The 26944-nt window shown below is 32.4% G+C and overlaps 3 protein-coding genes across 3 annotated transcripts; 1 reads left to right on the top strand and 2 right to left on the bottom strand.

Annotated features, from left to right (window-relative positions):
* Positions 1-3614: 3614 nt before the first annotated feature.
* LOC102586803 (calcium uptake protein 1, mitochondrial-like) lies at positions 3615-5651 on the bottom strand. Its single transcript, XM_006365774.2, has 7 exons — positions 5411-5651; positions 5263-5330; positions 4906-5129; positions 4745-4828; positions 4458-4671; positions 4080-4373; positions 3615-4004 (listed from the first exon to the last, which is right to left on the bottom strand). Exons 1-7 carry the CDS (start codon positions 5649-5651, stop codon positions 3813-3815), a joined length of 1317 nt encoding a protein of 438 aa, XP_006365836.1. The 3' UTR covers positions 3615-3812.
* Positions 5652-6219: 568 nt separating this feature from the next.
* LOC102585807 (subtilisin-like protease SBT1.7) lies at positions 6220-8707 on the bottom strand. Its single transcript, XM_006365771.2, has one exon. The coding sequence runs from the start codon at positions 8650-8652 to the stop codon at positions 6256-6258; it is 2397 nt and encodes a 798-aa protein (XP_006365833.1). The 5' UTR covers positions 8653-8707; the 3' UTR covers positions 6220-6255.
* Positions 8708-18310: 9603 nt separating this feature from the next.
* LOC102586142 (uncharacterized protein At4g15970-like) lies at positions 18311-22882 on the top strand. Its single transcript, XM_006365772.2, has 4 exons — positions 18311-18712; positions 19374-19739; positions 21633-22114; positions 22617-22882. The coding sequence occupies exons 1-4, from the start codon at positions 18494-18496 to the stop codon at positions 22681-22683; spliced, it is 1134 nt and encodes a 377-aa protein (XP_006365834.1). The 5' UTR covers positions 18311-18493; the 3' UTR covers positions 22684-22882.
* The last annotated feature ends 4062 nt before the right edge of the window (positions 22883-26944 follow it).

Here is a 26944-nt window from a genome sequence, read left to right on the forward strand (position 1 = left end):
TTTTCTCTTACCATCGCAATCAAAGAGAAAGACATCCACAAATTTGAGAAGTTCTTTAGGGTTCTCAACAAAAAATAACTGAGCACTTGATTTTGAGATTTTCCCGTTCATTCTTTATCTTTGATAAAATCAGATAAAAAATAAATCAAAGTAACACAAAATACAAAATCAATCACTAATTGCCAATTCTTAAATTTTTCAAATAAAAAACAAAATACGCATTGAAATCAATGAGTAAAAAGATTGTATGCATATTATTGGCGTGGAAACATTGTCTACGAATGAACAAATTGTTTGCATGGTTATGATATATATAAACGTATATCAGTGGAGAAAGGGTAGGAAAAAAAACTTCTCTGAGAGAGGAAATAGCGGAAGTGGGAGAGTTATGGTGGTTTTCTAATTGTCTTATATTTTTATTTTTTAATTCATTTTATTTTATTTCAATAATTAAAAATTCTTTTTTTTTCGTTTTGTAACTGCATTACCTTATTTTAAATATTTTTTATTATATAATCTTAGTATTTTTCATATTTAATTAGCAGTAATTAATTTGATAAAATATTTTGTATTTGAAAAATTTAAAACTAAAGAAAACAATTTAAATGTGACAACAATCTACATAAAAGTATGAAATAAATAATTTTATTCTATCAAAAAAATTGCATTATAAAATGAGTCTGATACTTGCTATTAATTTATTTTTATGCTTAAGAAATTAGTGTAAGCAATTTGCATTCTGTTTGCTACAAAGGAGTAGTTGTGGAAAATTATTTTAAATATTTAGTATAAAACATTTGATAATTTCCCACAAAAATAGGATCCCTAACGTACTTACCAAAAATTTCAGTTTACTTTTTTTATTATTTTAAATGTTTTTATTTCAAAACAGTAAATTTAAAATTCAAATTCAAAGAATAGTAACCAATTTTTAATTTTAGGAAAAAAAAAGAATTTTTTAAAAATTATTTCTCGTTTATTTGTAAAAACTACTTCAAAATTATTTTAAAAAATAATAAAAATATTTTGCTATTTAATGAAATGATTTTTAAAAAATTGAAAATTTATTATTATTATCATCTACATTTTTTTGCTATAAATAAGGAGGTTGTGGAAAGATAGTTAAATTTTTTATTTATTTGAAATTTATTTATTTGTATTTTATTTTTGTGGTGTTGACATGTGTCGTTCTAATTCTAATTATTGACATGTGTCTATATTTATTTATTTAATTATTGATTATTAATTATTTAAAATATTGAAAATTTATGATATTAACATGTGTCATTTTTTCTTCTCCTTTTATCTATAGATAGATATGTTTATTTTTTGTAAGGAGTACGTAAGATAGAATATATAAAACTACATTCTTTATCAATTTTTTCTGAAGGAGTTTACAAGATTGAAACACGATGAATAATTTGAAATGGAGATTTCACAGAAGAAATAATGATATAAATGTTTATCCTTATTTATTTATTTATCATTTTGTCTCATTTTGAGGAAGGCAAATTCAACGTTTCAACTTTTGATACCGTTTCATATTTTAAGTTGTCATTCTGTGGATGCTATATTTCTGTAGTCTAAGCTCATTTTTGAAAAAATTAATTTGGTAGGATTCAATACTTGATATGATCCCTTAATAATAATAATAATTAATATTGATTATTTATTGCAGCCTTCATTTTATTTTAATTAACTCTAAGAAGTGGCTATCAAATTCTTTTCGTTTTTCATCTTTTTTCTTTTCTCTGAATTTGTCTTGCATGTAATTAACATATGAGATAAGAATATGCATATATTAATTTGTTTTTACAATTATAGTATTTTAAAGTACTAAATATTATCATCTTTTATTTCATTTGGAGAAGCGATACTTTGCTGTCATATTTTAATTTGTTATTGGTATCCAAGAGTAGATTCCAAATATTTGAACTATTTTTTGTTTGAAAATGAATGATATTTATGTAATTTAATTATAAAACTATTTTTAATATAATGATAATTTGAAACAGTTTATGTCAATTTAGATGGATACACATGCAACGCACGTGTCCAGAAACTAGTTAATATATAAGTATATCCATATAACTTAAAAAAATAAATTGTAGCTATATACATTAAATATAAATTGATGTTTGCTATATTCTGTCGCTTTTCCATGTATTCATTGTAGTACCACCTTGTTGTCGATTACCTTCTAACTCATGTGGGACTTCATCCCATCTTGTGAGGGGATCTTTGATGCGGGGCTTTACCGGTGTCGGATAGGAAAAAAGGAGGTACAAACTCTTTGTCAAAATTGATAATATGCAAACTAATCTTAACCTTGAAATTTAGATTGTTTTTCTTTTTTAATCTATGGAGCTAAATGTATTTCTTTCAAATAATATGGATACAAAATAGTAACAGTTCATCTTGATTAATGATTAAACTATTCAGTTAACCAATTTTTCTATTATTGTTGTAGAAGTTCAGCACATTATAAACTACAAGTTCAAATTTCTTAAACTATTAGTCTACAGGGTGCCTAATGGATGTTACATTTGACATAAGGTTATCGTGTTATATTTAATTTGTTAATCATATTTATGTAATTAAAATAATATTATTTTCTCTAAATGTACAGACAAAAGGATCATGTGCACACAATTATGATATCAATAAAACTCTTTGATGTCACGAACTATATTATCTTTATCACAATTACTACTTATTTGTAGCTATACACCATGAAATTGACAATAGATGATACACTATACATCCTAAAAAAAGATATGTTAATCGAATTTATGTACAACTTTTACAAAAATGTTCATCTCATTGACAACAACATAATATATAATATATATATATTAAAGACAATGCACAAACTTCTAGAAGTGAAGTATTCACAGTCATAGCAAATATTACTCATATACACATGTAAACTATATGCCGTTGAAATAAATTAAATAAGCAATAAACCTGTCAATTTGAATATTTGATATGACAATTGTATTGACATTATTAGATTTAATCGTTCAAAAAATATCTATTTATCTTAAATTCAACAATTAAGTCGATAGAATTCTCTCATCATTCACCATTTTAAGACATACTATAATATAATGCAACACACGTTTAGTAATAATAAAAAGATATTCAACATTTCCTTCATTGACGATCTCAACATGGTAGCTATTTTGACAAATAGATTTGAAACTCATCAAGTTTCTTTGAGACATACTATAATATAATGCATATTAACAAACAATTTTGCTCCTCCATTTATTAATAAGGTTGCTATGTCCTAAACTAATTTTGTACTACCATTTATTGTATTAACACAAGCCTCTTTCCTAACCAAATAAGAGAAATATTTTTTTCTTAATTAAGTGTAAGTTGTAGCACTCTATAAAAGACATATATCTCCATTAGTCATTTCGGTTCCAACTGATGATTGAGGACATTTATTTATCTGAAGAAGGTGAAACTTGATATTTGTTCATAAAATTGGAGTTTTGACGTTGATAACATGTTAAGAAAATAAGGTTAAAATAACAATATTAAAGATGAAAACAAGATAGACAAAATACGTTGATCGTAGTTATATTATTACTTAAGAGGGTGGTTACAAAATTGTCTTAAACATGATATTAACTATTGAGATCATGGAGAAGGTTACGTGTTCATGGATAATGTTATGGAGGTGCGGGAGTTACTCTACAATTAATGTCCAGATGTGGAACTCTAAAAGTTCAAATCCCTAGTTAAAAGCTAACACAGAATGTTGGATGAGCATATTCCACTATATATATTTGAATCAAAAACTACTTATTTGTTGAGTCAAGCCAGCTAGAGAAGAAACCTACAAAACTTGACTCTCTTGGTTGTGAACTCTCTTGCTCTCTTCTTTGCAGCACTCTTAGGAACTCATCTGAACTTAAAGTCCCATCACAATCTAAATCAAACATGAAAAATATCAAATCCACCACGTTATCGCTAAGTGATATGCTGCAAACCTGGTAAGAGACATCATTAGCAAATTCATAGTGAGGAAGGGAAGAGAAGAGGTTGTATAGACAGCTTCAACATACTTGATTAGCAGCTCTTTTCAACTCTTGTTTCGACAAAAGTCCATTTTTTGCATAGCTTAAGATGGACTGTGAAAATGATGGTAGTTCTTTGCGTAGCTCAGCAAGGTTCATGAATTCCTTGAATGTAATGCGTACGTCTCTAAGCTGTTTTTCATCATCCAGATCTTCTACTCGGTCAAGAAACTTGTCGATGTGACTTATATCAGCAGATGCAACCATTGATAAAGCAAAATCTTTGGCAGAAATGCTTCCTTGTGACTTGTAGTCATAATGGGCAAATTCCAATCGCGATATCTGAAATTCATAAAGGGAATTTGAATCAAATCGAATATTTTTAGAAGAAACTATATTGTATTTCTTGGAGATCGAAAACCATACTTCATTATGTAAATCTCTTAAAAACTGAACAAATTTTTCTTGCTCAAGTCTCCCTTTGCCATCTTTACCAAAGAAGTACTCCAATAGACCTCCTTCATCTACTGAACCTGTGACTTTTAATCCAAATCGCATTCCATTTCTATGTCGTGCACCTTGTCTATTAGCAGTTCGCATCAGTTCCATCATTCTCTTAAATTCTTCCTTGTCAACTCCCCTGTTAATGAAACTAATCAGAAGTGAAGCTTGTTTTTTCTATAAAAAGATCGTTATCAAGTCTTGCAACATACCCATCATTGTCAATGTCAAACATTTGAAATGCTTGTGAAAAGCTAGGTTCCGGGATGCTCAATAGTGTAACGAAAAATATGTACCTGATGCAAATGGAATTTGACTGCTTATTGATACGGAAGAGCATGATAGTAACTAAGAAAATTTCAAAAATACTCACTCTGGAAATGATATAAGTCCATCATTATCGGTATCAAAGAGCATGAAAAATTGTGAAGGAGCACAATGTAGCTCGGTTGAAGCGGATTCTCCTTTCAGATTACCTCCTCTAATGCCAGTTGTTTGAGATGGTGGAAACACCGGAACAATTGCTCGCATTAAGTCCCCTGGAGTCATATACACTTCCCCACCTGGTGTTCGGTACGATGCAAAGTACTCAAACACCTAGAATCAACATAAAAAACAAATTAAAGTAATTTAACAATGTATAATTTGTATATCTTGCTTCATGGACAAATTTCGAATCAGATTCCTTCCTGATGCCAAACTTGAAAATGTGGCTAATAATATTCCTTACCTTTTCAGGAGGACTTTGCAATCTCAACCGTTTCTCATACTTGAAGAAAACTTTTTTCCGGTACGAATCTGAAAATCGAGAAAAAAACAAATTAAGACCGTAAATGTTGAAGAAATATTTTAGGAAAATGAAAAAAAATAGATATTACCTCCAAATAAAAAGGTGGACTCTTGTCCAGAATCGGCATATGAAATATGATGAGAAGAAGATGAAATATAATAGAGAGCTATGGTTGAGGCTGCAATGATGAGGCCAGAACCAAAAAGTGTTGGATTTTCATTAGAAGCATTTGATTTGGTGCAGATGGAACGAAGAAATAATGGATTTTGAGGGGCGGCAAGGACACGAATTGCTGGCTTAAATGTTCTGAAAAATGCCGAAGAATGCATAGTAGTAATGTAATTTACAAGGAAGAAAGTTTTGAGAGAGTAAGTAAGAAAAAAGGGTGATCCGATCCTTGGAAAGGGGGAAATGAGAATAGTATGGGGGAATTGACCAAGAAAGAGAGAGTTATGTTTTTGGTTCTGCTTTTTTCATAACGGTCTCCAAGGTAGTTGCTCATCGGTTATGTGCATATCAAAATTATAACACAATCTCCAATTTTAACCATACGCTAATTAATCTTTGAGTTATAAAACAATTACGTACCAATACACACTAATATATATGGTACGTATATCCACAAAAGTTCACATTCTTTTTCAAGTGAAATCCATGTCAAACATTATTTTATAACTTCTAATTGTCATTAACATTTTTGTAAGAGCAGAATCAATTTTTTATTCTAGTGTATTCTTTCTTTGAATTTTCTTAAATTAATCATGGGTTCAAGTTAATTGTCATAATTATGTTCCAGTTTAATTTGAGAAACAAGGTGAGATTTGAATATACTTTTATGAAGAATAAATTAAGAGGTGAAAACACTAAAAAGGAATTGTGATTGTACACAACTTAGTAGAATATGTAAAAAAATTTATAGATAATGGAAGACATTTATATCATGATTTCATAACGCTGTTTCCAAACTACAACAAGAGGGGAAACCACATGTTGTTTCCCGTTTGACCAACTTAACTTTCCTACTTCAATCACTGAGTTTAAGCTTGTAACTGCCTTTTTCTCTGCCTTAATTCGAACCACATAGCTTTGTTTCTCACCCTTTTCTCTAAAATTCATACTCGACGGAGTTACTGTTACATTCACACCTTTTGGATTTGTCACTGATACTGTGTAGGTCGATGGTGTCTCACCAACATGTGTCACAGTCCTTGTCACTTGTACTATTGCTGGTTCCTGCAATTGCGTCGTATAAATAGCTACTGAGATTGCTGGATAATTCAAATTCCAAGGCTTATGATCATGCTTCCCTCTGCACTTCCCTGATCTCTTAGTAATCTGTTTAATATCCCTACCACTATAATTAGAAGCACATAAAAAGTTCAAGTAATCATCGGCTGTTATGTCGTAAACCAATCCAGGATCAACAGCCTTCTCAGGATCAACGTGCCCTGCACCCATGTCCATTGTGGTTGAAATGTTGTAGGATGTTTCATCTAGTAATGGATTGCCTTGTTGATCTTGGGTGTATGCAGTTGTCATGAGAGCTGAACGAATCATTGCTGGTGACCAGTATGGGTGAGCTCCTTTGAGTAAAGCTGCTAAACCGGATACATGTGGACACGACATAGATGTTCCTGAAGCAATATTGAATTGGGTGCGGCGTTGGTCAGATGATAGCTCAGTAGGTGCCACACCATCAGGCCAAGCAGCTAAGATATTAACTCCAGGTGCAATCACATCCGGCTTGAGAACAAAAATAGACTCCGCGCTAGGTCCTCTTGAAGAGAAAGATGCAACTACAGGTGCTGGTTTTACCCCAACTTGAGTTTCGGAGAAAGTCATAGTGGCTGTTGGATTGGCGTTGGAGTTAATGTAATCACGAATAAGGTTACCCGCTGACTCAGTCACCCCTAGACCAGGGATCAAGTGTGCATCTGCAACTAGTCCTTCTCCCATGGGGAATATGTTTGCTACAACTACTCCAACACCACCGGCATCCTTAACGATCTCTCCTTTTGACACTCTTGGAGTGCCACCGCGATCACAGACAACAATCTTCCCACGTACACGTTCTTTATCTAGAGAATCAGGCATACATGTTGCTGAAGAAAAGCTACTAGAATGCCTAGCACCATTTCGTAAACCCACTGAAGCATTACCACCATAAATTAAGGGTAAATGTTGAAAATTATTAATGTCATGTAAAGGATCATCACCTCTATATATTGATGAACCAGTGATTCTCTTCCCATTTCCTAGAACAAGATCAGCAGGAAATTTTCTATCAATTGTGCTAGCTCCCACTGTTGTAATCCATGGAGCTACATTCGTTACGCTCATTGATCTAGGACCTTCGTTGCCTGCTGAAGCAGAGATAAAAACACCTTTCTCCATTGCTCCAAAGGATCCTATTGCTATCGGATCGAGATTATAAGGAACAGCACTACCACCTATAGAAATCGAAATAATGTTAACACCATCCTCCACAGCTTTATCAAATCCAGCTAAGATGTCAGAATCCATACAACCCCTTTTCCAACAAACTTTATAGGCAGCAATCCGCGCCTTGGGTGCTATACCAACCGCAACCCCTTTTGCGAATCCCAAGAAAGAAGCATCCCCGACAGCTCTGCCAGCTGCCGTGGACGCTGTGTGCGTTCCATGCCCCTCGGTGTCTCTCGCAGATTTTATATCAGTAGAGGAATTCATACTCCCCATTTTTGCTAGATACCCAGATGTGAAGTACCTGGCTCCAATAATTTTTTTATTGCAATTAGCTTTTGTAAAATTTTCACCCACAGTACACTCCCCTTTCCAAAATGATGGAATAGGTCCCATGCCTTGATCATGAAAACTCGGTCGTTCTGGCCATATACCGGTATCGAGCACACCGATAACAACATTAGAACCAGAATCAGATTCGGTTACAAGATTAGACATGGTAGAAGCTGAATCCAACCCCATAAAGTGAGGTGAACGAGTGGTATGAAGTTGTCGAAGTCGGTCAGGTAAAACTGAAAGAACGCCATCGAAAGTAGCCAGTTGTTGGGCCTCTTGTGCAGTGAGTTTTGCAGAGAAGCCATGGAAAACAGTTTTATACACATGAAGGAACTCCTCATCCTGATCAGTACTTTTAAGAGGATTGTACCTAATTAGGCTACTAAGGGTAGAACTATACCAGTGCTCGACATCAGAAAAAACAGAAGGTTTCAAGTCATTTTGGACTCTAATAATGTAGGATTGTTTTTCACCAAGAGTAAGTGTTAATGTTAAGAAGAAACAACAAGTGAGAAACAGAGGAAGTTGAAGAGTGTGAGATGGAGGAGCCATTTAGTGAGTTAGTAAAGTAAAGGAAAGAGGTCACAATTTCTATACTTGGGTATACATACATAAATACAACTATACTTATACAAGTTGTAAACTATAAAAAGAGAAACGCCTAATGCCTGCAAGATTATCATGACGAAAGACAAGGACAAAATCATCAACTTTTATGCTACCTAAACGACTTCCCTTTCTCACTAAGGAAGTCGCGGAAAGAATCTTTTCTTTTTTTCGGACTAGCAACGGAAATCTTACTAGTTTAGTTGGTTGGCTACCTGGTGAGACTTGGGAGTTGTAACATAGATTTCATGCATTAAATTTGTATGTTTATGTTTGTAATTTATTCGTCTTATTTTAATTTGACACGAAATTTTAGAAAATAAGAAAAAAATTTGAAATCTTGTGATTTTAAATCAAACATATATCAAATATATTAAAATATCTTTTAAATTTGTGTCTTAAACATATTACGTGGAAAAAATTAAAATGAAAATGTTGCTAAAAATAAAAAAGAAATAATTTCTTTAAACAGACTAAAAAAATTAGGACAAATAAGTTGAAACAAATGAAGTATTTGATTTTTATCTAAGATAACATAATCAAAAATAAAATTTGTCTTGATAATAGCTCAACGAATACATTATAAAACTAAAAGTATTAGCTTATCATAGCTATATTTGTATATACAAATAATATTTTGATATCATAACAAAACAATTGTGTACTAATTATTATTGATTTAATGTACTCAAATAAATAAGATAATAACTTATTATAATTAAGTTTTAAAAATATTGACAAATAAATAATAAAAATTAGTTAATTTAATTTAAAATTTAATTATCTTTTTTTTAAAACTCCAGAATAAGGTAAATGCTTTAATTGAATACCTAAAGAAGTTGCTTATAAAGATATTAAACAAATATTATTATATTATTAAAAAATTGTGACATATGTTATCCCATTAGGAGAGATGAATATATTATGAAGAAAATAGAAATAGTAAGATAATATTATAATTCTAAAAAAATAAATGATAAAGCAAATTTCCAAATATGAATAACTATCTAATCAATTTACTCTAGTTTAGAGTTTAAAGGAATAACCATGTTATCAAGTAAGCTTATAAAAGACAATAATGTAGTGAAATAAATGAATGGAATAGTAGGATACAGATAAATATTTTAACTTGTTAATTCTTGTAATTTTATAATATTGTTTACATAATTTTTAAATACATACCTAACTAAAAAAAAAGACGAATAAATTAATATGGAAAAAATACACAAAGTCCATAAATATCTTTATTAATTAGTTGTTTTTTCTATTCCAATTTATGTGATATATTTCGTTTTTCTAGAGATAAACAGTTTAAGTTTGACCGAGAATTTGCTCACGGAATCTTCAATTTTTTTATAATGAAATTTATATATTTGTAAACTACATAAAAAGTAGTATAAATCACAATAATTGACAACTCAAACTACTTGAAAGATATATGAATAATTTATGATAAAAAAAATAGACTTATTTGAATCTCAAAATTTAAAATATGTCATATAAATTGAGATAGAGAGAGTAATAATTTTAAATCGTGATTTTTATGGTCATGTTGAAACGCCTAGAAATTGTGGAAGAGAAAAAGAAACGGTGGATGCTTTTTGCCGTGAAAAATGTCAAAAAATATTTTTGGCGTTACGTTTGGCTATTCTTCTTTTTTTTCCTTAAAAGAGGGTTGGAATCATATGGAGAAAACATGTGTAAAGAGGTAACAAAACGTCAGAATTGGTTTGTATTTCAGGGAAAGTGTTTGGTGGCTAGTGTAACGTCAAAATTGGAAGTATTCAAATAGTATCACGAACCATCTTTGAAATCTCAACCCTTACATATACAAGCCTAGTAACAAACGGGTCATTCCAACATGGGTTACGGTGCAGTAGTGGGACTGTTTCACCCTTAATTAGAGGTTATGGAGAAAAATTTCCCCAAACAAGCCCTGTAATGCGCAATTTAAATTTAGACAAGACTCTAATGTAGGTTCCAAACACGGGGAGGTAGAAAATCAAAAATAATAAATAAAAAATAAAAAATAGTTCACAATGTACTAGAAAATATCTCTATGTATTTGGCTATAGATTTTTAAATATCCTTATAAAATTAGATTTAAGTGAAGTTTCAAAATAGGTTTAATCATAAATTTTCAATATATATATTACTTTATAAAAAACAACATGAAAGTGATGAAACATAACATATATTTTAAATTCTAGAATTTATTTCTTTTAAAAAATACCCAACTACGCCAAAGTGCAAACATATTTGTTAATCCTAAATGATGTAGAACCTTCATATATGATTTGTTGGTTATTATTATTGCAAATCATAATCTTATATACATATGCATTTGACACAGAATTATTATTTTTATAATGAACTAAATAATATATTATTCTAGAATTATAATATGATATTTTAATAAAAATGGGTAGTAACACTATTACTAACTATTATAATTCGTCGAATTACAAGTACTCACTAGGAGCAATTAATCAATTAAAAGAGATAACAATAGGAGATGAGAGACCTTATATATAGACAAGGATTTACATAACTGGAAAAAATATTATACACTACAAACAAATATTATCCAATATAGAAGATGAGAGGCAAAGGTTTACGAATCTATTTTTTTACACAAGTCGAGCAAAACAAATTTGAAGTAAATTCATACAAGTCAAGCAAAACAAATATAAAGTAATCGATAATCGATATGGGGTTTTTTATATATAAAATATAAAAATTTAGGACAAAATTATAATTTTAAAAGAAATCAATGATTATATCGTGGCCCAAAAATAAGTTTGAAGCAAATTTTTAAATTTGAAATCAATCTCTCAAAAACTGGAGAATTTCTAAGGCCAAAGTGATATTTGGTCCAAAGAAAATTACTTTAAAAAATACTTTCAAAATCTTTGTCCAAATGAGTCTTATATACGCTTCCAAAATATTTTATTTATGAAATACAACTAAAATATATACCAAGCAATAATATCCGACAAATTAAAGAAGAAATGAATATGATTCTTATTTACTTATACTAATCAACATTAGCGTATAGCACCGAATACGCACTAGCTTGGAAGGTTTTGAATCATGAAATAAGCTTATATAGTATTTTTGATAAGGAACAATTTGTTTTAAAAATACTTTTGAGAAACAACTAGTGTTTGGACATGTAGTGACCTACTAGGTCTATTTCTCCGTATGTGTTTTCTCAACGTTTAGAGTTTTTCTATAGCGACCCCAACTTGTTGAGACAAACAATTCGGTCATATGGTCATTCGTTTGAGTTTTGTGCAAGTTTATGTGTTTTAGAGCTTTTGAAGTTTAAATGATTGACTTTGGCCAAAACTCCAAGTAAAGAACCTCAAAATGGAATTCTAATGATTTTGTTAGCTCTAGAACGTCGAGTTTGGTCTAGAGGGACCCTTGGTTTGGGCACCGAGGCTCCTAGACTCATTTCGAGCAACCTTGTGGCTTTTGACTGAAATACATGTAGATACAGCTGAAAAAACAACGAAGGGAATGGTGAATAGTTTGTACAACTTACGCAAATGGGTTGATGTGGTAGGGGAAGGAATTAACACTCTTCAAACTGACATGAGACATCTGAAAGGGAAAACTCCTATGGGGGGAAGGCGATTTGTGTATGTTGGTTGAAGTAATGAGAGCTCCAAAGAATACCCCTGAGCCAATAGATGTCTTGATAAGGATCATGGGAATCTCAGAGGAAGGAGCTGATGATCAGGAAGGGACAGATGTTTAGCGCGCCATGACAGCAACCCTGAGGTCAACTTACCCACAAGGTGGTGGAGTAGAGTCTAGCACGTCTCAACGTCGTTATGATGATGTGGATGATAATGAGGATGTAAATTATGAGGAATAGTGATTCAGGGAGTGTTTTTCCGCTTCTTACCTTATTATTATTATTATTATTATTATTATTATTAAGTATTGGGGACAATGCTAATTTTCAGTTGGGGTTGCTTATGTGGTCATTCTAGTTGTGGGTTAATTTTATTGTGTGGCATTGATGCCGAAGTTGTGGATAATTATAATTAGTATGTCCTACTGAATTGGTGACAATTGATTTAAAAGTCAATGATGGACTCATTTGGGATGATGAACCATGCATTTGATTTTGATTCATTTTAGCCAGGTTGGTCTTACATGATCCATTGTCTTACTAATTGTGCTTGGTAATCGCGCTTAGTGCCTTCAATAAGCCTCGTTCTCTTAATGAATTTATGAGTGCATGATTCAAAATCGTTTTTATGAATAGTAGATTAATCACATAAACTCCAATGATTTTCTTTATGTCATGGTTCTTTCCCAAAGAACAAAAAAAAATTAATTGTTCTTTTTTCTTTGAGTCTCTTTCTGTCGAATCGAGTTGGTGTTTCCTTATGATAGATTGGTAGATGACATTCTTAAGAGACAATGTCAAGTGTTAATTTTAAATTGAATCTTCTATCTCACCTCTTGCAAGAGGGACCACCAAAAGTTTTGTAGGTTGACAAAGAAAGGTTAAAAATGTTTTCAAAATGAGAAAAAGTGAATTGGAAGTAAGCTCTTTTCATGGTTCACGCATTCATTGTTTGGCTTTATGATTTACAAGTAGGAGTAAAAAGTTGTTGGATTGTGATGCCTTGCGCGGTAAGGCTTTGATTCATTCTTGTATATGCGTGTTGTCTAGAACTTTTCCCAAAATGTATTTCAAGGAGAAGTTCTAGCTATGGCTTGCCTTGAAATATGAACCTAAGACTTTATTGATTAGCCATTCTACCCCAAATTTTCCCTACATTGATTTAATTTTAGTCAGCTCCATTAAGCCTAACCAATTTTTTTGGCCACTACGTCTTATACCTTGACCCTCTATAATCCTATATCTTTGGCACTCTCATGTCTCCCTAGTTTCTAATAATTTGTAATGTATGCTAAAAATCCAAGTTTTAGAGAAAAAATGAATAAGTCATGATATAGGTAAAATCTCAAGTTTGTGCACCAATAGAACAACGAGAAACGAGCTAAAAGCATAGAGCACCATAAGCTCCAAAATCTTCATAGATGAAAGAATTTTAAGAAGGAAAACAACAAAAATGTTGGTGCTAGCTCAATGTGTGCACATGCCTTAGGTTAAAAGAAAAATGGGTGTTTGAAATGAGTAAACATCATGAGAAGAGAGAAATTGGTGGAAGTGAATAAAAAATGTCAGGGATGTGCTAAACTGGGATGTGAAAGCATTAGGGAGGCATCTTAATCACTTGACCAAATGATACCACACATTTTGCCCAAGATTAAGTTAAACCCGCAAGTCCTTGGAAATTTTGAGCCTTGTCAATCTATATCAGTGGCGATCTACATATAGGGCAAACATAAGGTTTGATGTGTTTATATTTGAATTTATTTGTAAGAGTGTACATTTTTGCATGATCTATAATTCCTGGAATTGACATTCATATATGTGTGTGGGGTTCTCTTTGGTATGAGCGGCATTGCATCCTTCATGTTAATGGTGATGTCTTGGCTTCAATTAAACTGTATGAATTTGATAAATTCTTTTGAATCTTTAGGCAAACCTTGAAGGTTGATGTCATTGACTTGAGATGATTTGAAATTGTGTTTCAAGGAAAAATTGTCCCAGTTTGTGCTTTAGTAAGTGCTTTGAATGAAAGGGATTTTGAAAGAAAAAAAAACATTTGCCTAGTGAATGGTGGTGGAACTAATTGTGAGTTGTGCTTGTATATAGAGTCTTTTGTTTTTGTTATTTCGAGTCTAATGTGTAATTATGCAAATCTTATCTTAGGTGTGGCTTCACTTAATTTCTATGCTTAGTGAGTGTTTTTCTTGAGGACAAGCAATAGTTCAAGTTTGGGGGTTTATGAGTTGGTATAGTACCAACTCATTGAACTTAAATTCATGAACTATTGTTGCGTTTTAATGCTAATTTAGGGAAATTTAGGTCTTAGTTCTCTTGTATGCAAGCATTTCTTGAAAAAGTGGATTTGAAGCTTAAAATCACTAAAGCACACTGGTGAAGGAATCGATGTCCCGCATGAATCGCTTGGAATCTCGCGGACTAAATGAAAGCTTGACTGGAGCAAAACAACTTAAGCATCAGTGATCCATTGGCATGATACAATTCTCTATCGATTCCAGGGCATGTGTTTCTGAGAGAACTGAAGGCTGGAGAGGCGGTGTGATTGGCATTACATAGTTGTGTATTGGTGTTCCGTCGTTCCAGCACAAGTCAAGAGCAGAAGCTCAAGGGGCAAAAATGTATTCAGGAAATGAAGTGTTTCATTTAGAAGGTTCCAATGATAGAATAGAAATTTGTATGATTATGTACCTTTTTCTTCTTCCCTATTGGGAATAATGAGGGGAGACAAACTTTGAATTTACACTTTCTGTAGTGAGAAATTAGCTAAGAACCTTTCTTGCTTGTAGAGGAAGAACCCTCATATTTGCATCACTATAAGTTTGAATTTTTGTAAATTAAATTAGCTTGAAATGGAGATTTTCCACATGAGTATTGTCTCAATTTCTTCTTTTATGAGCAACTAAATCTTTAGCTAGGGGAGTGTGTGCAAGGTTTGGTGTAAAACCCAATGGGTGTTGATTAATTAATTCTAAAATTGATTGTATGGCATGGATATATTGTTGTCTTAAAGTTTTAATCTAAAAATCAGTGGTTGCAAACATTGATTGAGCTCTCATACACCATTTTGGCTTGAGGAATCAAAAGGGAGTTGGGTAAGAGTCAATAGTGAGGACTTGGTGAAATTATTCTATAAATTTGGATAATCCCAGTAATTTCTCATATGAGTTAGGGATAGTCTGTCTGCTCAAGAAATATTTGGTATTTTATTGGTAAGTTTCTTGGAGTTTGAGAAAAGACATACGTCTGACAATTCAAGAGAATATTGAATGTAGCCTAGACCAAATGTTATCCATGTATCAATCGATTTGGTTGCGATTAATCTCTACATATTGAGTTGAAATCCCATCGTAATACAAAAACCTCTAGTCTTTTCCAAACTTGGTAGATCATGTTTGCATTGATTCTAATCCTTGTGGTTTTGTGACATTGTTTTGTATATGATCGTCTATGCTCTGAAAGATGAGACATAGTTGAGCATTTATCAAGTAGTTTGTGTATCTTCACTTTGGCATTCTTCCTAATTACCTCAGGAACTATGGTCGCCCGTCCTCGCAAGTCGTAAGTGACATAATGGGGATACAAGAACCATTTTTTAGAAAAAACAAATTTCTAACGCTTAAAATGATTGTGCGGATCGTTACATAAATACTGAAAAAATAAATAATTTTAGTTGTCAAATACTTAAATCTATGAATGATATATTAATAATTACCCCCTTTCATTCCCATTTTATCATCACAATAAGGTCTTTTACCTCCCTTAAAAAAATTAAGAATGTAATTAATAATTTTGCTAATATCTTCCTTATTTCTTTTTTAATCTTTGTATATTTAGGTGCTAGGTGCCTCTTATCTGGAATAGTAAATGTTAAGGAAAAAATTGAAATAAATAAATAATTATTTCTGATTTTTTAAATTAATAAGTATTTAAGAATAAGGGGTCGTTTGGTGTGATGGATAAGGGGAGTTAATCTCGGGATACATTTTAAATAGCCTCTAATCCCCTGTTCGGTTGCAAAGCTTGGAATAACTTATCACAGGATTGATAATTAGTCCTGGGATAAGTTATATCTCCTCTTTAGTGATATAGTAATCCCGGGATAAGCTATCCCGAAATAAATACATAAATGACAAATATATCCCTTTAAACTCTATTTATACCTCATTTTTCACATTTATCTATGACCATTTTTGAAAGTATTTAACCTCCTTAATCTTAAATAATTCTTTTAAAAAAACTTATTTACAAAAATAAATAAATTATGTAACACAAAATAGTACTTATTTTATTATATATTTGTTTTTTCACTAAACAAAAATATTAGCACACGTGTCCTCCCAATTTCCTCCCCCTCCTCATATTATTTTTAGAGAAAAGGGATAAAAATACCCCTCAACTTTGATTTATTAGGTGAGTATGCCCTTATCGTTAAAACAAAGTTATTTATACCCTCACCGTCACTAATTTCACCATTTATACCCCTCAATTGATGGAAATTTCCAAATTGACTCAAATTAACCCAAATTTTAAAAAATAACCCACCACCCTAAATTAATTCAAACCCAAACCCGACCCAACTAGCTTAATTCAAACCTACTTCACCTTCATCTCTAAAACAAAAGTTCAGGAACTCAATCTTTCTCATCGTTGTCTCTCCGCCGCCGTCTCCTTTGGGTCAACAACGAAGAACCCAAAGCTAATTTGCGTAAACAACGAAGAGTCCAATAACCTCCCAAATTAGCCACAAATCACAATTTCTGCAACCTCATCCTCAAGGGAACCTGTTTTTAGTTCTGACGTCTCGTTATTTCCAGAATAGCTAAGCTCTTTAACAAGAGATGATTTAATGAAATTGTGCAAGCAAAAACTAAAAATTCTTCTGATTATTGAACATGTGGTCTCCTAATCGGCTCTTGACAGTTGCATCATCTTTCCATATTCCTAGTCCAAAAGAAGCATTTTTATTATGTTTAGACCAGGAATAAAAGCTGTTAGAATTGCCCCCTGTTAATCAGAACTGGAAAAACAAAACACAACCTCACTCACCAGGAAAATTAGGAATTGAATAAATGAAAGGGCTTCACGGTTGGGTTGAAAAACATTATATTAACATTGGCCAGTCGGAAATGCATTGAATTGGTGTAAAAACTCTCATTTTACTGAGTTCTATTACTATCTGTTCAGCTATTAGCTGAAGATGGGTGCGATGATGATGAAGAATAAACATCTTTGAGGCAGAGGACGAAACATGAATTTTTATGGTTTTCTTGTGAATTAGCTGAGAAAATAAATGCCCCATGAATTGATTTAGAAACAGGGGTTCAAATAGATTTGGCCGGTTCGTCATAATTGAAGAAAGAACCGAATGAGGACGAAGAGAGTTATCCTTCAATTGCTTGACGACTTGTTTGAGGCAGACGATTTGGGTTATCATGTGAACTTTTTTATGCAGTAAGAAAAGTCATTGTTATCGTTCTAAGCTTTCTCTCGGATATGTGCACAAGTTGAAGAGAGAATGAGAAGAGATCGGTTTGTGTTATTAGTTGATGGGTTATACCATAGAGGGGTCGAGGCATTGAGTTTAAAATGGGAATGGGTCTTTTTAAAAAGTTCAGGTTAATTTGAGTCAATTTAGGAATTTCCATCAATTGAGGGGTATAAATGGTGAAATTAGTGACGACGAAAGTATGAATAACTTTATTTTAACAGTAGGGGTATAGTCAACTCATAAAACAAAGTTAAGAGGTATTTTTTTTTTTATCCTTTTTCCTTATTTTTAATACCATGTATAATAATATTCACTACTCTTTACTTTTATGATAATTTTCTATTAAAAATTACACTATATAAATATAATTTTTATTTAATAAAGCCTACCAAAGTGATATATAATTTTTATTTAATAAAGCCTACCAAAGTTTAAGTAGCTTACCTCTCCCCACCTGTAAACTCAGATTCACAAAATTTCCCATTTCTCTCTCTCTCTTGAACAATTATGATCCATTCACACTACCTACAAATACGGAGATCAATTTTGAAATGCTCTTTTCTGTGTCACCAACTCGTTTTCTTCTTCTTCTTCTTCAGCAGCAGCAGCAGCAGTGGTGTAATTAATTACGTACGGAGATGTTATCATCGTGTGATTGTGCTACAGCTGCAAATTCGGTTTTATTCCTTCGCCGTATCGGTACGGTGGCCCTATTATTCATTCTCGCTTCACTCTCTTGGTTTGTCCTTTATAAAGCTGGTGAAACTATTGGATTCAAGATCCCGGACTCTCTCACCTCCCATGCACCTCGTGTTTTCTTCTTCATCCCTCCCACAGCTCCCTTTCCCCCTCCCTCGGTGAGAACTACTTTTCCTCATTTCTCATTATATATATACAATTATTTGTCTCTGGAATCGTTTTTTTTTAACAACAATGGGGCAACTCGAGGTTTTTCTTCTAGTTAGTTATAAATATGCTCGATTTACAAGTTGATAGAAATTTCTAATACAAATATAATCCACAATTCTGTTATAGTAATTTTAATAATTGTCTTCTAAGTTTTTTTTGCTTAAGATTTATTTTCCTATTCCCCCAAATTAATGGTGGCTCAGTAGTTATCAGTTTTTTTCTTTTTAAGAAACACTCATGTATGATGCCTACACTAGGTAGTGGGGTTTAGGTTAGGAAGTACTAGTGAACTCTTTCTTGTTTTACAAAACAGATATATCTAAATATTGGTAACATCGCCAGTGGTGTAGCTACAGTATACTCAGCGGACACCCGTCGTCGGAAAATTATACTGTATATACAAGTAGCATTATATGCTAAATGGTTAAATAACATATTTTGGACACCCTTGAAATAATGATAGTGTTGTAGCCTAGTGGTTTCTGGCAAGCATGAAAAGTTCAGGCTTTAGGTGGTCGCGAGTTTGAATCTCACTTGCTGCAGTGTTTAAGCTTTTTTGGACACATTTTTGGCTCCGCTTATCTCATGTAAAATCCTTTATGGGTTCAGGATACTCAGGAGAATAAGCTTGAAAAGGTTTTGAAAGATGCTGCTATGGAGGATAAAACCGTGATTTTAACAACCTTAAATGAAGCATGGGCTGCCCCTTCTTCTGTTATTGATCTCTTTCTTGAAAGCTTTAGAATTGGCAATCACACCCGTGAGCTTTTGAATCATTTAGTAATTATTGCTCTAGATGAGAAGGCATTCTCCCGGTGCTTGGTTGTACATACTCATTGCTATGCACTAGTAAGTGAAGGGGTTGATTTTTCAAAGGAAGCTTATTTCATGACTCATGACTACCTAAAGATGATGTGGACACGGATCAACTTCTTAAAGGGTGTTCTTGAAATGGGATACAACTTTGTCTTCACGGTATACATTCTAATACTTGTATCATTATCATTTCAATTGTCCTTCTTATACTTTTTTTTGGATAATGGTAGATCTGAAGAAATCTTACAATAGATTAATGCATTGTAGTAAAAAATGTATTGCTTTATAGCATGATCTTTGTTGTCTCCTTACTAAAAGTACCAATGTATTCCACTTATATAGTAGCGACAAAACAAGAAGAGATTTCGATAGTAGTTTTATTTTTTAGATAAAAATAATGCAATTCAGAATTTAATTGGTAATAGTCTTCTAGTTTCTGATATTGAAATGATTTGGTTGCTTGATTTCCTTAGCATCGGTAGCACTGCTGTCAGATTACAATGGCATGTATAGTTTGTTTCTAATGGTTTGGTGAAATATACAACCTAGAGTCACTTCTTGACCACCAATTAGGTACTTGAATAGCTTTCACAAGATATATGAGAGTTATGTTTTCTTACTGGACAACTGCCAAGGACTGGAAAAGATTCAGTTGGGGAATATGAGAATGCTACTTGTCTTCGAGATGTTTTCTTTGCTGGATTTTAATGAGCATTCTGCAGGGTCATTGAGAACTTGATTTGAAAGATGTTACATTTATCAATAATTATTATTGAAAATCTACCATTCTGTTTACTGTTTTTGAGATCCCTGGTGTATAAGTGTGTTAGATTGTTTTTATGATAAGAGCTTTTCTTTAGAGGTTTATCGGGATTCTAAGTGCCACACCTAGGAAGTTGGCATGTGGGAATTTTAGAAACTTCCAGGTAATCATGTTACAATTAATTTGCATGTGCCTCAAAGTAATAAAAGTTCTAAACATCTACTTTCAGTACAAAAAAAAATTTCACTAACTATCAAGGAGTATATTTGGATGAAAAGATGCACATTTCAAACTAAAATATAAGCCAAACTTGGGAATAATGTTGAAAGACAAAGAGTATAGACATATAATGGGGGATACACCAAAAGTATATGTTAGCCCACTCCTCAAGAGGAACGCCATTCATTATCTCATTGACAATGCTTGTTTCTTCCTTATTCATACTAAAGAGCTGAAACAAAATGGGTTGTATTACCTCGACATTGTAGCAGATTGCATCAATGTTCTTTGATCTAGATCTCTGCTACTTCTTTTTCTTTCCTCGTTTGTTGCTCGGTAATTATAACAAAGCTGGCAAGAATCGTTACTTTAGGAGGTCTTTTGTTGAAGTGCAGGGCCTTTAATCAGACTAACTGAAACCTTCTGCATTGACATCGCTTTGATGGCAATTCAAATTTCTTTTCTATGATAGTCCATATGACCTGTAAGTGTAATTGAAAGAGAAGTAGTAAAGTTCTGATTTACCTATAATATCATGTGCACTGTTTATGCTGCTCATCTTTGGCAGTATTTATGATTTGTCATTTAACGTTAATAGACCTAGGGCCTAACTCAACGCAAAAAGCTAGCTCATGAGGGGAGGATTCCCAAAAAACATATAAAGGGAATTATCATCTCTATGTGGGATGATGTGGCAGTCAACACCCCCACTCACCCAAGACTGGACATCTAGAGCATGGACAATATAAGATGTGGTACCTAACATTGGGATTGGCCTGATTTTGATGCCACGTTAATGGACCTTGCAGCATAACTCAAATAAAAAATGTAGTCATGAGGAGAGGATTGTATAATACCATATAAGAGACCTCCCATCCCTATGTGAGCCGATGTTGGACTCAACAGAAGGATCATCATTAATTGATTGAATAAATATGTTCATGTATTCTGCAATTTTGGATGCAGCGTTGTTTGTAGTAGCTGTCATTGTCTTCACCAAGTTTAGAGTAGAAATTTCATAGTCCTGTGCATGCGACACTTAAAACACTTCATTGGTTCTTTTTTCCTAGGATGCTGATGTCATGTGGTTCAGAGATCCATTTCCTCACTTCTACAAGGATGCAGACTTTCAGATAGCGTGTGATCATTTCTTAGGAAACCCTGAAGACGTAGAGAATAGACCTAATGGTGGTTTCTTGTTCGTGAGGTCAAATAACAGATCTATTGAGTTCTACAAGTTTTGGTACACCTCACGAGAAACATATCCGAATTTGCATGATCAAGATGTTCTTAACAATATAAAGTATGATTCATTCATTATTGATATTGATCTCAAAATGAGATTCTTGGATACAACATATTTTGGTGGATTTTGTGAACCGAGCAAAGATTTGAACGTAGTATGTACAATGCATGCTAATTGTTGTTTTGGGCTGGAAAGTAAACTTCATGATCTTAGAGTCGTGCTTCAAGATTGGAAAAATTTCTTGTCTTTGCCACCAACGTTGAAGAGATCATTACCACCATCATGGCGAGTTCCTCAAAACTGCAGGTTTGTCATAGTTTTAAAGAATTTTTTTTGACTATTAATTTATGAACTCAAGTGATTTTACTTACACAAGACATAACACTAGAATTTATCAAAACAAATAGGCCTCTGTTACAATCCAACAGAACATGTTGTATTGCTCTATAAGGTCATACCATAGTCATACACAACATTACATCAAAAATTGAAAAAATCCTTAGAATGTTATCGAAAGTTGCACATCCGACCTTTATCTTTTGGTTTAATATTCTACTCTCCGACCTGACCATCCAGTCGTCTATTTCCCATTTGTTCTTCCTTCATGTTTGTTTTGAACCTGTGTCTAACTTTCACTTGATCCAAGTTGCACCTCTCTTACCTTTTCTAATGTTTATTCCCACCCCTTACCGCCTTCTATCCTTGCGTCTTGATTCATAGCTTTGACCCCTTCGTTACAGTTTTATCTGATAATACACATGCAACATGCTTTTTTTTCTTCTGACATACTTTCCTGGTGATTTTGCAGTCTTGATTCTCTTCACTTGTATGCCCCACCACTGGAGAATGTAATACAGGAGAATATAGAACAATAGAATAAGAGTAGATGACTGACTCACTATAAATTTGTAGTTGTTTTAGAAATATTGAAGCTACTTGCTGTGCCAGGTAAGTGGTAACCATAAAGCCAACAATTAATATAGGTTAGTTTGAAACCTGACTTGTTCTCAGTCTGTTTTCACATACTTTTGTAAATACTAATCAAAGAATATTAACAAATTTCCTCTTGTTACATTTTGTGTTGAACTGTTTCTGTGACAAATTATCTTTTTCTTATAATTGCATACTAACCCATACTCAGATTGAACTTGAATTTGAACCACTTGGTAAGGCTGTATTGAATAGAAGCCCTGAATTGAGGATCAAATTAACCAACATTGAGTAAAGTTTGACCTAAACATCTCAAGAATTCAAATATAGAAGTGGGCAATTATTAGCTCATATATTCTAAATACTATTACAGTATTGAAGTGTATAATAATATATAAAAGTATATAGCACATTGTCAAATGACAGATATGATTTGTTAGAGATACATTGAGTTGTAATTCTTGTTCAAAAGTAATCAAGTTTACTAGATGACTTCAATGGTAAGCCCCAAGTTATGTGGAAATATTGATTGATAAGGTCATTGAAGTGGAAGCCCTGGTTAACAAATGAGGGCAGAAATGTCGATTGTTGTAGCCTAGATTAGCTTTTCAGTATCTCCATCTTAATTATTTTTGCAAAAAAAAGGAATTTTATTTTTCGTCGGTATCAAAAGAATAGATGAAAGCTTTTCTAAATAAATGTGAATTTCATCAAAATCAACTCAATGGGCACCACTAGACAATAAATATTATGCATCAACAAAAGTTGTATGAATATGTATGGAACAAGTATATAACACAAAGGTCATCATTAAAAAGGTTTCAATACCTCTATGTCAACATGATATACTTAATCAATTTCTCAAAGTCATCAATCAATAATATTATAGTAAAGGACCATCTAGTCATCATCAAAAAGTCAAATCGATTCATCTATTGACTATTAACTAATTCGCAATCTGGATTTCACAGAAAGTCATTCCATGCAATAATAAAGTCACATTCATGATACACCAGAGCTCATAAACAAATGCATCACAAATAAAGTACATTATGTATCTAACACAAGAAAATGGTCCTTAATATATGAGGGTTATTTTACTTTGATCCTTAATATATTTTACTTGATTCATATAGTCCTTAATGTATTATAAAAGGGTATTACTTTAGTCCGTTGTCCTAAAAATAACAGATCCATCAAAAAAGTCAAGTTAAGTTTAACGCCGGAACCCACAACAAAATAAACCAGTAAAACTTTTTCATTCCCCTTATAAGCCATAGCATGAAAAGTGCCATAATTTTCTCAATTTTCATCTCTTTCAAGTTTCACTGTAGAATTATATATGCAGTAAAAACACACTTACTTTCTTCTTTATTACCAAGAATGTTTATTTATCAAAAGAAATGGTGGCAAAGAATCAACTCCATATTATGGTATGATTTGTTTTTTTTTTCTTACGATTTGAGTGTATCTTACTATCCTTGATGGTGGATCAATTTTGTCACCTTCAAATAAGGTTGTGATAGAGCTTCTGTATCTATCTTCAAATACTATCTATTTTTTTTAATGATAATGAAAGACTTCAAGAATTGCTTCTATTAGAAATCACTTATCATCATTGAATTGAAGTAGGAATTTGGGATTCAGAGATGAACTAAGAAAGAGAAAAAAAACTTCTTCTTTCTTGACATTTTACAGTAAAAAACAGAAGCTCTATATTTAAATGAGAAGAGAGAAGTTCCCTTCTGATGGCTGAAACAAAAAAAAAAAAAAAACGCACAAGCGCAGAGAAAGGGATAGCTTGAGTTGCACATGGGACAGGGTTAAATTTAACATAAATTTTTAATGAATACAGTTAGGGCAAAAGACCAAACTGATTAGTTTTTATAATACATTAAGGATCATATAGATCAAGTGAAATAGATTAAGGACCACAATAAAGCAACTCCTATACATTAAGGACGCCTTTTTATCATTTTTTCTATCCAACACACTCAAACTTATCATACTCAATATACGATAATCGTCTCCTTTGAGGTGTGTAGAAGATAAACAATAACCCACCTCAAATGTCCTCATAAATGCACCTTTCATTTTTTAACAACGTTGTAATAGTCTCAATCCAGGAAGAATATACTCTTTTTCAGTATACGAGTATATTGATACCCATGTTGCTATGCTTTTTGTTGCTCCTAAACATACGTACAAGCACACATAGTCGCCAAGTACTACAATGATTACACAAGTTAAATATCAATCTCATATGAACTTAGTTTTACAATTTATCAAATTCAATTATTATCAGATATTAATGCAAGTGTTTCCACCACAAGTATTATTTTTGTTATATAAACTACTACAGAAAAATAAATTAATTAATTAATCTAACTTTTACTAGCTAATGTTGAGACATAACGATTTAAAAAAATAGGAGCTGATATTTTGGATTTATGAATTTATTGGTAATCGTGTTAAGTAATCACTTGAATTGACACTCGATTTTCTATCGATTTGTTGGTTAAAGGAAACTACTGTGACTAGGTTCTTACAAGATATGTAGCACTCTAATTAATGCCCTCACTCCTAAGTAAAATGTTGTTCAAAATGGTTAAATTTAATACTGTGGACACCCCTGACACAATAAGTTATAGCGGCCCAGTGGCTTGAGGCTCTCTTGTGAAGCCCACACGTGCAGATTTGAATCCTTGCAAGCACTCACAATATAATTATTTTTGAAAGAGCTCATATTTTATTATTCGTTTAACTTTCTAAATAATAGTTAGTAAATTTGTTAGAAATCTATAACTTAAAAATCTAATAAAGCTAATTGAATTTCCAATGAATTTAACTTTTTATTTCTTTTTATCAAAGTTTGAAATAAAACTTAAACGTAATTATTTAATTTAAAGTTAATAAGCAAATTCTAATATTTGTATAGCATTGTTAAAAGCGAACACAAGAAGACATCGTTTGTTTCTACTTTCATTTTTCATGTCTCGCTATTGTTGTCGTCATCAGAGATTAGTGTAAGCTTGAAACGTAAAAATGATTTCTTTTTAAGTTGAATCCCCCCTCCCCTCCCCCCCCCCCTTTTTTTTTTTGCTTTGTTCATTTACTTTATATCAAATTAAACACAAATATTAAAGCTAAATATAATGCGATTTGATTTTTTAAAATTTTGGAACATTTATTAATAAAAAAAATATTAATATTACGTACTTCGATTTAAAATATTTCAGTGCACCAATTCATCAAGAAAAAAAATTGTTTATGTAATGCTTGGAAAAAGTTTTGCTTATGTAATGTTTGGACACCCTTTGTGAAATTTCTAGCTCCGCCACTGTCCACGCCTACCCTCTCTGTTTAGGAACGTGACAAAGAAACCTACAATTATGTTAAGCATTAACCAAGCACGGTGTTTCGGTATGTATTTTTCCTACCCAAACCTCAATCCCCTATACGGGGTAGAGATCATGCTCTACTTAACCCTATTGATTACCCCAGGTTCTCCCTCTCGAATCACATCTATGTTTCTTATATATGTTTTACTGGTAGCTAAGAAATAACATAGTTATGTGTAATAAAGTAAACAACCACACGAGTTATGGAACAATGATAGATACCCTAAAAAGTCTATTTCAAAATCATTTAGCAACAATCATAAGAGAGTAACACTAACATATATAAAAATGTGTAAGAAAGATAAAAAGAAGTAGAAACTAAAAGATTTCATGGCTATAATGTTCTCTATGTACCAAATCCTCATAATAACGTCCCGCCCCTTCAAAAATGATCTAAGGGTCTATTTTTAGATATGGAAAAACCTTCGGATGAACTTCTCCAAGTTAAAATTGGGACTTTGGTTTTAACATGTGCCAACTTGTATTGCTTTTATTCCTTAGCAAGTTGCCTTATTTTCCTCCACGGCACGTTGGTCATCATGTGCTGGATCAAACTACTCTAAGCATCGAATCTAATGTAAATAACTCTTTGGTCTAGACTTAGAAAGATTCTTTAACATCTTCATATTTCACAATGACACATTGCCCATCACAAAGGATTTAACTGTGTTTGGCGCATTGCATCATAGTGACTTCTTTACACTCTTTGACTTTGTATTTTGTTTTAGATCTTTATTCAACCATGGCTATCATGATCCAGAAACTCAAGTCATGATGGCTCACCTACTAACATGTCACCAGTAGG

The sequence above is a fragment of the Solanum tuberosum genome, unplaced genomic scaffold, assembly GCF_000226075.1.
Source record: "Solanum tuberosum cultivar DM 1-3 516 R44 unplaced genomic scaffold, SolTub_3.0 scf00569, whole genome shotgun sequence".
In the NCBI taxonomy this organism is placed as follows: domain Eukaryota; kingdom Viridiplantae; phylum Streptophyta; class Magnoliopsida; order Solanales; family Solanaceae; genus Solanum; species Solanum tuberosum.

Excerpts from the sequence above, each read along its gene's own strand:
- LOC102586142 (XM_006365772.2), top strand. The coding sequence starts at position 18,494 with ATGTTATCATCGTGTGATTGTGCTACAGCTGCAAATTCGGTTTTATTC. Across the intron at positions 18,713-19,373 it reads CTCCCTTTCCCCCTCCCTCG|GATACTCAGGAGAATAAGCT; the intron begins GTGAGAACTACT and ends TTATGGGTTCAG. Across the intron at positions 19,740-21,632 it reads GATACAACTTTGTCTTCACG|GATGCTGATGTCATGTGGTT; the intron begins GTATACATTCTA and ends CTTTTTTCCTAG.
- LOC102586803 (XM_006365774.2), bottom strand. The coding sequence starts at position 5,651 with ATGCATTCTTCGGCATTTTTCAGAACATTTAAGCCAGCAATTCGTGTC. Across the intron at positions 5,130-5,262 it reads TGCAAAGTCCTCCTGAAAAG|GTGTTTGAGTACTTTGCATC; the intron begins GTAAGGAATATT and ends TGTTGATTCTAG. Across the intron at positions 4,374-4,457 it reads TAAGAGATTTACATAATGAA|ATATCGCGATTGGAATTTGC; the intron begins GTATGGTTTTCG and ends TATGAATTTCAG.
- LOC102585807 (XM_006365771.2), bottom strand. The coding sequence starts at position 8,652 with ATGGCTCCTCCATCTCACACTCTTCAACTTCCTCTGTTTCTCACTTGT.